At 40.9% G+C, this 13268-nt stretch overlaps 1 protein-coding gene across 1 annotated transcript in view; it reads right to left on the bottom strand.

Moving 5' to 3' along the window:
* The window catches only part of PCCB (propionyl-CoA carboxylase beta subunit), a 53130-nt gene that overhangs the window by 37123 nt on the left and 2739 nt on the right, over positions 1–13268 (bottom strand). Inside the window, exons 3-5 of the mRNA XM_006759811.2 lie at positions 12505–12573; positions 8081–8137; positions 6111–6224 (exon numbers count right to left, since the gene is read on the bottom strand). Of these exons, the coding sequence (XP_006759874.1) occupies positions 6111–6224; positions 8081–8137; positions 12505–12573 (240 nt within the window). The remainder of the gene's footprint in view (positions 1–6110; positions 6225–8080; positions 8138–12504; positions 12574–13268) is intronic.

The following is a 13268-nucleotide window of genomic DNA, read 5'->3' as shown; positions in this document are numbered from 1 at the left end:
GCCTGAGGGAACCCCTCCCACCTCCGCTGCAGTGCTAAGGACCCCTTGGGGATGTACAACTGTGGGCTTCGGGGAGGGGGCCTAAGTCGGCAGGTGGACATCCCCCAAGGGGTCCTGGACTATGATTGGGCACAGGCCAGGATGAGGGACCCCCTCCCCCAAGTGCACAAATTTTTGTGCACCGGGCCTCTTGTATATCCAATAAAGGACTAGTATCTAGAATATATAAAGAACTCTTAGCCCTGGCCAGTGTTCTCAGTGGTTAGAGCATTGACCCATGCACAAAGTGTCACAGGTTTGATTCCCAGCCAAGGACACCTACCTCGGTTGCAGACTCAATCCCTGGCCCAGGTTGGCATGTGCATGGATGCAACCAGTCAATGTGTCTCTCTCATATTGATTTCTCTCTCCCCCCTCCACTCTCTCTAAAAATAAATGAAAAAATATCCTCAGGTGAGGATTTTAAAATTTTTAAATTAAAAAAAAAAAGATATGCACTCATAGTGGGGTTGGATGAAAAAGGTGAAAGGGATTAAGAACAACAAATTGTAAGTTATAAAAATAGTCATGGGAGAGGGTAGAGGAGATGGGAGAGAATAATAGGGGGAAAGGGACATATGTAACACTTTCAACAATAAAGATTTATAAAAAAGAAAAAAATAGTCATGGGGATGTAAAGTACAGCATATAAAATACAGTCAATAATATTGTAATAACTATGTATGGTGTTGGATGGATACTACACTTACCAAGGTGATCACTTTGTAAGGTATAGAAATGTCTGATCACTGCCATAGCCAGTTTGGCTCACTGGATAGAGCATTGGCCTGTGAACCGAAGGGTCCTGGGTTCTATTCCAATCAAGGGCATGTACCTAGGTTGCAGGCTCCTCCCTGACCTGGGCCCTGGTCAGGGCTCATGCAGGAGGCAACCAATCGATGTGTCTCTCTCACATCGATGTTTCTCTCTGTCTTTCCCTCTCTCTTCCACTCTCTTTAAATATCAAAGGAAAAATATCCTCGGGTAAGGATATATATATATATACACACACAGACACACACACATATATATATATACACATATACACACACATAATCTCTGTTGTGTACCTAAAACTAGTATAATATTGTATGTCAACTATAATTGAAAGTAAATTTTTAAAAAGACACCCACGCTTAGGTACCTACCCAAGGGTAATAAAAACATAATGTCCACACAAAGAGTTATATACAAATATTCACAGTACTTTTTGTTTGAAAAGTACCCTTACTGCATTGTATAAATTTGTAATCACATATATTCTTGAACAAATAATAATAAAGTATAAGATTATAATGCAACTGTCCATAGAGAGTTGGTATGTCTCCTTCATAATAATGGTAGGACATTTTCTACCCTGCCAATCTCATCATCTCAAAGGCCCTTTTTAATTTATAATTTATAGTATTTGATTCTTGCTTTATTATTTATAGCATCAACTTTTGAGTTTATCTTCTTATAAGCTTATCCAGTAACTTTTAAAACATTCATTTTATTTTACCTTTTTCTCCCACCTGACCAGCACTAGTTAAGTAATCTGTCTGGTTAGATGGGGAACCTTTTTCTGCCAAGGACCATTTGGATATTTATAACATCATTTGAGGGCTCTCCAAAATTATCAACTTAAAAATTATCCTGCTATATTTGTTCAAACATTTAATTAACTCACCACTAATTCCTTGGCAGGGCAGACCAAAAGATTTCATGGGGCCCTAACCAGTTTGGCTCAGTGGACAGAGCGTCGGCTTGCAGACTGAAGGGTCCCAGGTTCGATTTCGGTCAGGGGCACGTGCCTTGGTTGCGGGCACGTTTCTAACTCTCTATCTCTCTCCCTTATTCTCTGTAAAAAATCAATAAAATATATTAAAAAAAAAAAGATTTTGCGGGCCTTAATATGGTCTATGGGCTGGACATTCCCCACCCCTGCCCTCAAGGAAAGTAACCTTGCCATAATCAATTTGCTTTTTGACCTAGTATGACTTCCTGGTTCCTGCTCCCTTCTGACCATAAAAGTTTTCATTTTGTACAGCTCCTTGGAGTTCCTTTCTTTTCATTATTGAATTCTATCAAATATTTTTTTTTAAATTTCCCTTCTCCTTTTTCACCTATTCCCCACCCCCTTTCCCTCTGGCAACCATCAATTTGTTCTGTTTCTATGAGTCTGTTTTTGCTTTGTTTGTTCATTTGCTTGGTTTTTTAGATTCCATATAAATGAGATCATATGGTATTTGTCCTTCTTTGACTTACTTCACTTAGCATAATACCCTCTAGGTCAGAGATGGCGAACCTATGACACGCGAACTCATTTTTTGGGTTGACTTTTCTTTGTTAAATGGCATTTAAATATATAAAATAAATATCAAAAATATAAGTCTTTGTTTTACTATGGTTGCAAATATCAAAAAATTTCTGTATGTGACACAGCACCAGAGTTAAGTTACGGTTTTTCAAAATGCTGACACACCGAGCTCAAAAGGTTCGCCATCACTGCTCTAGGTCCATCCATATTGTTGCAATTGACAATAATTCATTTTTTTATTGGTGGAATATTAATATAATATAATATTCCGTGTGTGCGCGCGTGTGTGTGTATCACATTTTCTATTGATGGACAGATTAATTTCTATCAATTAATCTATCGATGAACAACTAGGTTGCTTCCATATCTTGGCTATTGTAAATAATGCTGCAATAAATATAGAGGCGCATATATCTTTTTGAATTAGTGTTTTCATTTTCTTCAGACATACATCCAGAAATGAAAGTCCTTGTCAAGTGACAGTTCTAGTTTTAAGTTTGCGAGGAATCTCCATACTATTTTCTCTAGTGACTACACCAATTTATAATCCCACCAACAGTGCATGAGAGTTCCCTTTTCTTCTGGTTACCAATACTTAATATTTGCTGAATTCTTAATAGCCATTCCGAAGGTATGAAGTGGTATCTCATTGTGGTTCTGATTTGCATTTCCCTGATAATTATTATATCCATATAATAGAATATCCTATATAATAAAAGCGTAATATGCAAATCGACTGAATGGCGGAACAACAGGTCACTATGATGTGCACTGACCACCAGGGGGCAGACGCTCAATGTGGGAGCTGCCCCCTGGTGGTCAGTCAGTGCGCTCCCACAGGGGGCAAGCCCAGCTGCAATGGCAGGAGCCTCTCCCAGCTCCGAGGTAGCACCAAGGAGCAGCGAGCCAGGAATCCCACCAACAGTGCATGAGAGTTCCCTTTTCTTCTGGTTACCAATACTTAATATTTGCTGAATTCTTAATAGCCATTCCGAAGGTATGAAGTGGTATCTCATTGTGGTTCTGATTTGCATTTCCCTGATAATTATTATATCCATATAATAGAATATCCTATATAATAAAAGCGTAATATGCAAATCGACTGAATGGCGGAACAACAGGTCACTATGATGTGCACTGACCACCAGGGGGCAGACGCTCAATGTGGGAGCTGCCCCCTGGTGGTCAGTCAGTGCGCTCCCACAGGGGGCAAGCCCAGCTGCAATGGCAGGAGCCTCTCCCAGCTCCGAGGTAGCGCCAAGGAGCAGCGAGCCAGGATCACGGCTGGCAAGCGCAGCAGTGGTGGCAGGAGCCTCTCCTGCCTCTGCTACAGGCGGGCAGTAAGGAGCCAGGAGTCCTGGACTGGGAGAGCCCCAGACTGCAAGAGGGATGTCTGACTGCTGGCGTAGGCCCGATGCCCCGAGGGGAGTGGGCCTAAGCCGGCAGGCAGACATTCCTCAAGAGGTCCCAGACTGTGAGAGGGCACAGGCTGGGCTAAGGGACCACTCCCCCAGTGCACGAATCTCATGCACTGGGCCTCTAGTTCATCAATAAAAAGGAATGTACCACTGATACATAGCATAATATTTGTTGAGGCTCAGTCATATTGTACTAAGTGAAAAAAGTCAGATGCAAAAACTGTAAAGAGAAAGCTGATCAGGGTTTGCCTTCAGCTGGGCAGGCACTGACTACAAAAAGGCATGAGGGACCTTTTTGGAGGGAAAGGTTCTGAAACTGGATTGTGTTGATGGTTACCAAACTTTATAAATGTATTAAAAAATCACTGAACTATATGCTTACAGGGATTGATTTTATGGTTTGTAAATTATACCTCAATAAATCTGATTTTAAAAAATATGTCAAAATCATGAAGGACAAAAACTGAGGAACTGTTCCAGTTTAAAGAATATTTAAGAGATAAGACAACTAGAGGCAGTACTTAATCCTGGATTGTATCTGACCCAGTGAGGGGAAAAATAGCTAAAGCCCTGCCAGCTTGGCTCAGTGGACAGAGCACTGGCCTGCAGACTGAAGGGTCCTAGGAGGCAACCAAATGAAGTGTCTCTCTCGCATCAATGTTTCTCTCTGTCTCTCCCCCTCCTTTCCACTCTCTCTGAAAATCAATGGAAAAATGTCCTCGGTTGAGGAGTAACCAAAGAAAAAAAAATTAGTTATAGAGAGCTTTATTAGGATCATTTGATGAAATACGAATAAGGACCACAGATAAAAATAATATTGATGAGTCAATGTTTAAGTTTCATGATTTGTATTATTATACCCTGGTTATACAAGGGAATGTGCTATCTTAGGAAATACACAATGAAAGATTTAAGAGATAAAGAAGGCACAATCTCTAATTTACTCTCAAATTTTTCAAAAAAAATGTAACATACAAATATGTAAAATATGGAGAGAGAATGATAGGGCAAATGGGCAAAATGTAAACAAGAAGTGAATCTGGGTAATGGACAAATAGGAATGCCTCATACTCTTTGCAATTTTTCTATGAAGTTTGAAATTATATCAAAATTAAGTTACAAAAAAATAACAGTACAGGCAGGAAGAAGTGAGTGGAGGTGGAAGTATGACAAGCAATACTAGCAAGCAATTAATTAATGCAGATCTTAAAAGTCACTGAAGCCTATCCCCTGACAAGAGAAAACCCAACTGCCCCAGATAAGTTAGTCTAGATGACATTCTAAAATCCTGACAAGCTCTAAAATGTAGCGGTTTACTGCCACTTCTCTCAGGGCTACTCTTTCTGTCCTTCATTTCTGACACAAGCATGACTTCCAGGCGAGGGGCCAAAGTAGACCTTCCAGGCCTAAACTGTTCTAGCTAAGCCACCGAAAAAAAACTAATTCTCCCCAGTGACTTATCCCTGGAGTTCAAGTTTAGAGATTAAAAAGCAGGTTTAAGGTCTATAAAGTGGCTTTTCAACTAACACAAGTGCTCCCACAACTAACAGAGAGCCTTACACAAATTTAAGCACACATTTTTCTGACTGGTCGCGAAGGGCAGTAGCCACGGATAAAAACCCTCATAAGTCTGCAGGACAGGGGATGACAAGAACAGCTGCCCTGATTATAAACAATGTTTGTCTGTCTCCTTCCTTCCTTCCTCTCTTTCCTCCCTTCCCTAGAAATGCTGAACTGTCTCTTTTCTAAAGTTTCTATCTGGCAGTATCTCTCCCTCTCACCCCAATCTCCCTTACTCTCTCTCTCACAATATACTTCCAACTTCAAATAACGCACTTAATTCCTTTTTTTGACTCTTTTCACTTCTTTCTCTTTAGTCTGTGTAAACAGGAAGATATCTGAAATGTTGCTCACCAAATACTTCTGAATAGTAGGATTCGGGCGATTTCTTTCTTCTTTGTACTACATGATCTTGTGTTTTAACCAAAAAATAAAAAGCAACGCATTTTTTAAAAAATTCCTATTCTAGCAAATCAGTTCATTTGAACCTTTTATATTCTCACCCTTGCTTTTGAAAAAAATATATATTTAAGTGACTTTCTCTTATGAATGATCTTGAATTTTGTTTCCCCAATGAGTGGCCCTGTATGGGGGAAAGAAACAAAAACCTTCCCCACCTGCTTTCTCTTGCTTTTCATCCACCTTTCATGCCACCCCTGATGATACAGGAGGAAGCTACGGAACAGACACAATGGGGCAGAGAACAATGAGAGAGAGGAAAGCTCTGACCAGGACACAGCTTAGAGAACTAAGCCCTGTGCTGTTTTACTCTATTCTGTTGACAGGTATCTCACCAGAAAGATGTCTGCGTAGCCAGCCAAAGACTCTACTCCCTCTTGAATCCGTGCTCCCCCAGAGTCATTCAGTCCAATCACTGGAGCCCCCACTGTCATGGCCTGGTCCATGATCTGAGAGAGCAGAGAAATCTTTAGTGAGACAACCGATCCTGTTATCAAATGCAGCATTAACAAAGCACCACAGTGTTTCCTGGACAATGTTCTGAGGGCACTTTTCAAAACGGAGTAGCACTGGCTTCGTTCCCATGAGTGGGAGACAATCAATGTGTCTCTCTCACATTGATGTTCTGTGTATTTTTTCTCTTCCCCCGCACCCCCGCCCCGCTCTCTGTAAAAAATCAATGGAAAACGTATCCTCCAGTGAGGATTAACAACAATAAAATACTACAGTACATAATACTTGATAATGAATGACTATGGCACTGGTTTATGTATTTATTATACTTTTTTAAAATCTTTATTGTTGATACTATACTATACCTTTTATCATTATTTTAGTGTGCACTGTTATTCTTAAAAAAATAGTTTGTTGTAAAACAGTAAGCTGTGTAACACCAGCAGCAGCTTCATACATCTTGTGCTTGATGCGTCTCTTGATTTTATCATTTTTCTCTTGTGCTTGATTTAATCTCATGTTGTTTTGTACAATAACATGCTGTGCAGGCTTGTAGCCTAGGAGCAATAGGCTATACCATGTGGCCTAGGTGTGTAGCAGGCTATGCCATCTAGATTTGTGTAAGTACATTCTGATTTTATATAACAAAACCGACTAACAATGCATTTCTCAGAACACCGCCCATTGTTCAGTGGCACGTGACTGTAATATTTTTAAGCAGCCAGTTGTGTTCCCAGTTACTCTTTTGAAAAAACATATAGTAGACAGAATGGCAAAGAAGTATTTTCATGAAAGTAAATGTGGACCCATCTGTTAACCTGAGGCCGGGCTCAGGCCTGCTTTTACTTCTGAGACAGATTACCCTCATGGGTTAGTAGCTGACAGCCTAATGAGCAATATTCCTAACAGCCCTTGACAGTTTACAAAGCACTCTGACTTCCATTATCTCATTTAACAATCGTAACAGAGGAAGTAAAAGAGAAAAATTAGAAGGTTTAAAAGTTAAGTGATTGGCTCAAGGTCTCAGGAGTAATAAATGACAGGACCATGTCTAGAATCCAAGTGTTCCATTACATAGGAAATCCCTGTCTAGCTACTAACAGTCAACTCTACTTTTACTCCGAAATTCTCTAAATATGATCTCCACTTTTATTCATCTCCAGAGCATCTCATCTCCAGCACTGTTATTAAAACACCATCATGTAATCCTTGCAATGCTCTTTATCTTTTAGCACCTGGACTCTCCACCAAGGCCACAGGGTCCTCAGAACCCCAAGGCATCTGTGAAAGGATTTGAGGGACTCAATGAACTTGGATGGGAAAAAAATTTACATCTTTATCTTTAATACCTTTACCCGATCTTTAGCGTTTCCTTCAATGATGAATACAGACCAAAAAACACCTAGGTACTAGAAATACCTGTGACTTTGTCATTAACAGCCACCACAGATATTTCCGTGTCACATTCAAGTTGTTGCAAATATCTTGAAATATTTTTATTCATGCCTATTTGAAATTATAGCACATTAGGCCCACTGCTAAATCTTATTTAATGCATTAATAAAGCACGTATATTACAAATGTGATGTTTTTAAAATCTTATTTTTAATCTCTGTAGTCCTACGTATTTTATTTGAAGCATGTAAAACAATGAGAGTCCAGGCTTCAATGGCCTGCCAAAGAGATCCATAGTACAAAAAATGTCACGAACTCCTGCCCTGGACTGAAGGTACCATATCTTTCTTACCTCTGCCCCATCCCACATACTGAGTGTCTTACACCTCAAAGATACTCAATATGTACTATGTAACTGAGGAAAGTACTGGGTTTGTTGTTACTATTAAATACTTACTTTGCAGATCTTTTGGGCATGTGCTCCTGACAGACTGCCTCCGAAAACTGTAAAATCCTAAAAAGTAAATAAATCAACAAATAAAATATAGTTACTAACCAGAGATGAAGAGCCAGTAGTATGAGGAAATAAAAAATTCATAAAGTTTATTTTTAATATATTTTATTGATTTTTTACAGAGAGGAAGGGAGAGGGATAGATAGAGAGTTAGAAACATCGATCAGCTGCATCCTGCACACACCCTACTGGGGATGTGCCCACAACTAAGGTACATGCCCTTGACCGGAATCAAACCTGGGACCCTTCAGTACACAGGCCAGCGCTCTATCCACTGAGCCAAACCAGTCAAGGCTCATAAAGTTTTTAAAGGATTTCCAGAACTTAAAAAAAAATTTAAGTCTGATTTATAAATTATTCCACAGAATAGTGAATACACACACACACACACACGCGCACACACACACACACACACACACACGCACACACGCGCGCGCGCGCATATATCAAAGTCAGGCAATTCTATTACTAGGAAACATTTGCTGGTTTGACAAGGGAGGTAAAAAGTGAATCAGAGCCCTCAAAGTTTCCTTTTGCTTATGGGTTTTCAATACCTTCTGATGTGGAGGGCTTCTTTGAAGAAATGACCCCCTTCCTAAACACTCCCCCAAAAGACAGTGGGAAATTAAGAACACATGATGGCCAAAAAAGGAAGAGGAAACAACAGAAAAGAAACTGGACAACTTTGAATTGAAAGCACAAGGAGCCTTAACCAGTTTGGCTCAGTGGGTAGAGCGTAGACCTGTGGACTGAAGGGTCTCGGATTTGATTCTGGTCAAGGGCACATACCTCGGCTGTAGGCTCCTGCCAGGCCCTGCCTGGTCAGGGCACAGGCAGGAGGCAGCCAATCGATGTTTCTCTCTCATATCCGTATTCTCTGTCTTTCCCTCTCTCTTCCACTCTTTCTAAAAATCAGTGGAAAAAATATCCTCAGGTGAGGATTAAAAATAAATAAATAAATAAATGTAAAAAGAGGGAACCATTTGGGAAAAAAGAAAGCACAAATAAAAGCCCACGCACCTGCCCAGGGAGTAACCATAAGGGAGGGACAATCCGGGAACCCTGGAAAGTGTGTGGGGTGGAGGGCGCAAATTAATGCAAAGTCTGTGTTAGGAGCAGTTACTCCCCACAGGACCTCATGTTCACTTTTGAGAGGAGAAAGCTTTATTCTCTAAATAAATTTAGAGACAGAACTTAGATGAAGACCCTAGCCACAGAACTTAGAAGACAGAACTTAGAAGACAGAACCTACACAGAACCTAGAGACTGAAGAACTTCGCTGGAGAGAACATGGCAAGAGAACCTAGACAGAACCTGGTGACAGAACCTGGCGACAGAACCTGGCTGGAGAACCTAGCTGGAGATCCTAGACAGAACTTGGCTGGAGAACTGGCTACAGAACCTGGCTGGAGGAGAGTTTTTCTAAAAATCTCAGGAATAAAATCATCACAATCTTAAATAAATAAATAAATAAATTTAACCAGAGGAGGCTTTGGCCAGATGGCTCAGTTGATTGGAGTGTCATCCCATGCACCAAAAGGTTGTGGGTTCGATTCCCAGTGGGGGCATGTATGGAAAGCAACCAATCAATGTTTCTCTGTCTATCTTTCTATCTATCTCCCCCATCCCCCCTTCCTCTCTCTATAAAATCAATTAAAAAAATAAAAACATCCTCACATGAGGATTAAAAAGTAAATAAAAGAAAGAAACTTAATTTAACCAGAGGTGTTCTGGACTCACCATCTCTAGCAACAAACGAAGAAAAAGGTGAAACTGAAAACAGGTGAGATTAGGATCCTGGACACCAAGCATGTCAAACTCAAAGGCTAACACGGACAATAAACAAGGGTTAAGTATACGTGGGCTGCAAAAAACAAAAGCTTCAATTTTCACAGAAACGTAGGTGTATTTCGATAGACACATGCTGAATACAAAGGGCTGAAATAAATGAGTCATCGTTAACATAAAATAGAACATTTTAACAAAAATTAGTATTTTTTCTCAAACATTAACTTACTAGACACTGAATAACTGCACTAATTAATAAGCGTAATGCAAATAAACCTATTTTTCTTGTTCTCCAAAAGCAAAATATTTCCTGTAGCGCACACCAAACAAGTCAGTCCAAGATTAATGACATGGCAATCGGCTGCTAAAATATTCGCTGCTAGTATTAGTGGAGAGAAATGGTGCGCCTGCGTGTAAAGTGTGTAAGGGAAATGAATGCAACACGATAATGGTAATCAGTCATTAGCGAATGTTGTAGTTCATTATTAATAATTACGTACAACAGGACGTTGTAAAAATTAAGTTGCAAAATTTTTATTAAAACGTTTCTTACATACCGTTTTGTTGGCTGGGCCGCAAAAATATTCCTTGTGGGCCACATGCCGCCCGTAGGCCACGAGTTTGACATGCTTGCTGTACACTAAATGATAAACCGGCTCGGTCCCTCCTTTCCCCCTATTCCCCTCCCCCAAAAAACACACCTACAACCAATTATCAGTTAAGAGACTGAGGCTGTTACTGTGGAAAAACAGAAGCTCCCCAGGAAAAATGCCTACAGATATTGAGGCAGGATAGTAAGACACTAGGAAAATGCCTTGGCAAGCGGAATAGGGAAACTCAGAAATTGGCCAAGTGATTTATAGCCAGATACAGAAGGTCCCCTCCCTACAGATAACATCTGGGCCTCAGTTGCATTTCAGCCCCAGGCCAAGAAAAGCAGCAAAACCAGGTGAGGGACACCAGGACCAACTACAACTATGATGACTAATAACCCCGACCAATCAGTAGAGACCACAACCCTGAAAGGATACACCTGGAAAAGCTGATGAATATTCTATTGAGATCCTTCCCTAAGATCTTCCCTAAACTCCCAGCCTTTAAAAACCCTCAAAATGAAGGTCCCAGAGCTCTCTCTCCCTCTCTGGAGTACGCCTACACCTTTCCCTTTCCCCTCTTCTTCCCCCACAGGTGAGCATCCCATAAACTCTAAGGGACTCCATGAGACTTACAACCGGGGAGCAATAGGCAGCCGCAACTCGTCCAGGGCTAACCCCCAAACCTGTCTCCAAGACCCCCTTTTCTTTGACTTCTCAGTGAGCCAAAGCAGCCCAGCCTGGGCTCATTTCTTTCCTATAACATTTCTAAAAACCCAAAGCAGCCCCACCTAGATTTCTCCTATAGCTTCTTCTATCCTAAACCCCTCCTTGTTTTAGCTTTTTCCTCCCTTCCATTCCTCAAAAAAAAAAAAAGAAGAAGAAGAAGAAAAATTCAGTGGCTTGAAACAACATATATTACCTTACTGTAGTTCTGTAGTTTAAAAGTCCTACACTGGTGGCTCAGTTGGTTGGAGCTCATCCCATATACCAAAAGGTTGTGGGTTCAATTCCCAGTCAGATATCTAGGTTGCTGGTTCAATCCTGGTCAGGGAACATATGGGAGGCCACTGATTGATGTTTCTCTCTCACATCCATGTTTGTCTCTCTCTCTCTCTCTCTCAAATCGATTATAAATAAATAAACAAATAAACAAATAAACAAATATCCTACATGCGTCTCACTGGGTTAAAATCAAGGCTAGCAGGACTATGCTCCTTTCTGGAGGCTCCAGGGAATAATCTGTTTGTTTGTTTTTTGTCTTCTCCAGCCTTTAGAGATCTTCCATATTCCTTTACTCATGACCCCCTCTTCTAAGCCAGTAACTACAGATCAAGGCCTTCTCCCATCTCCTATGACTCCTGCTCTGCCTCTCCCACTTTTAAGGACCCTCATGGTTACACTGGGCCCACCTGGATAACCCAGGCTACTCTATTTTAAGGTCAGCTGATTAGCAACACTAATTCCGTCTACAAGGTTAATTCACCTTTGCCATGTAAGGTAACATATTCACAGGTTTCAGGGATTAGGACATCTTGGGAGGCCATATTCTCCTATGGTCTTAGTGTGAAGAAACTGTATGTGTTTTGATTCAGGCTGATAAAACTTGTTTGAACATTTTCATGAAAGCCAAAAACGCAGGGGCCCGTGGTGCTGAGTCAAGTCCCCTCCACCCAGGCTGCATCAAGGTCTCTCAGGTCCACACACCCTACCCAGGACATAGCTGCCCTCCAGACACACAATCAACCTGCCTAGACTTACAAGATTACTGACCTGTGGTCCTCCCTCAAAGAGCTAGGGATCTGTCTCCCTAAGAAAAACACAAAGTATAATACTATGTACATATGCACTGAAAAAGAGAAAGTAAATCCCTCATCTGCCCCAAACTACATGCAAGTTCTCATTTCCCAAACTGTTTTCTCTTCACATATTTTGCTCCTGGCTCTGCCCTGGGGGAAAGCCCCACCTCTTGCAGTTACGACATACCTGACTGAAGATGTAAACCAATCTTCCGTTGATTCGGCCACGGCCAGTGACAACACTGTCTCCAGGAAACTACCAAAAAATTTTTAAAAATAAACATTAAAAGACACAAATGTTTCTTTTAATAAATTTATAGTAATTATGACCCAATGAAAGATGCCCCCCAAAAAACCACCCCAAATTCTTTAAAATTCAATAGGAATTAGGAACACAAAGGAATATCCCTTCCCCGCTCAGCTAGTACGAAGCTACTGCTTTAACAGAAATGGAGGGTGCTGTAGTCTTAGGCCTCATCTTCTTCCTAAAAGCAGAATTATCAAGAAACCCTCTAGGGCTGTCACTACCAATGGCTAACAGGAAGGAAAGACGTAAAAACAAAACAAAACATGGCAACTTCTATAAACCCCACACCCTACCCACAAACCTTAAAAAGGCAAACCTATCATTGTGCTTGGAATCCTGGCAATCACTGTGCGGCCCATAATAGCCCAAAGGGAGCCAGCTGGTTTGATGCCAAGTTTACAAATCTTTGGTCTCAAACACCTTATATGCAGACCTGAAGAAAGCTGACCAAAGAACTCTGCACACTCATGGAGAACACCCAACTAAAGGAAGAAGGGTCAGTGACTCTGACTCAAAAACTCCAAGGCAGACAGAGAGAAAAAAAGAAAAGAAAAACTCCAAAGCATAAACTTAGTGTGTGAGAGGCCAGTGGTCAGTCTCTAAGGGTCTCTGATGCCATCAGATCGGAACGCAACCTGAAGATT

Source organism: Myotis davidii, unplaced genomic scaffold (genome assembly GCF_000327345.1).
Source record: "Myotis davidii unplaced genomic scaffold, ASM32734v1 scaffold415, whole genome shotgun sequence".
In the NCBI taxonomy this organism is placed as follows: Eukaryota; Metazoa; Chordata; class Mammalia; order Chiroptera; family Vespertilionidae; genus Myotis; species Myotis davidii.
Note: the sequence above shows the minus strand (reverse complement) of the source record. Positions and strands in the feature narration are given on the sequence as shown.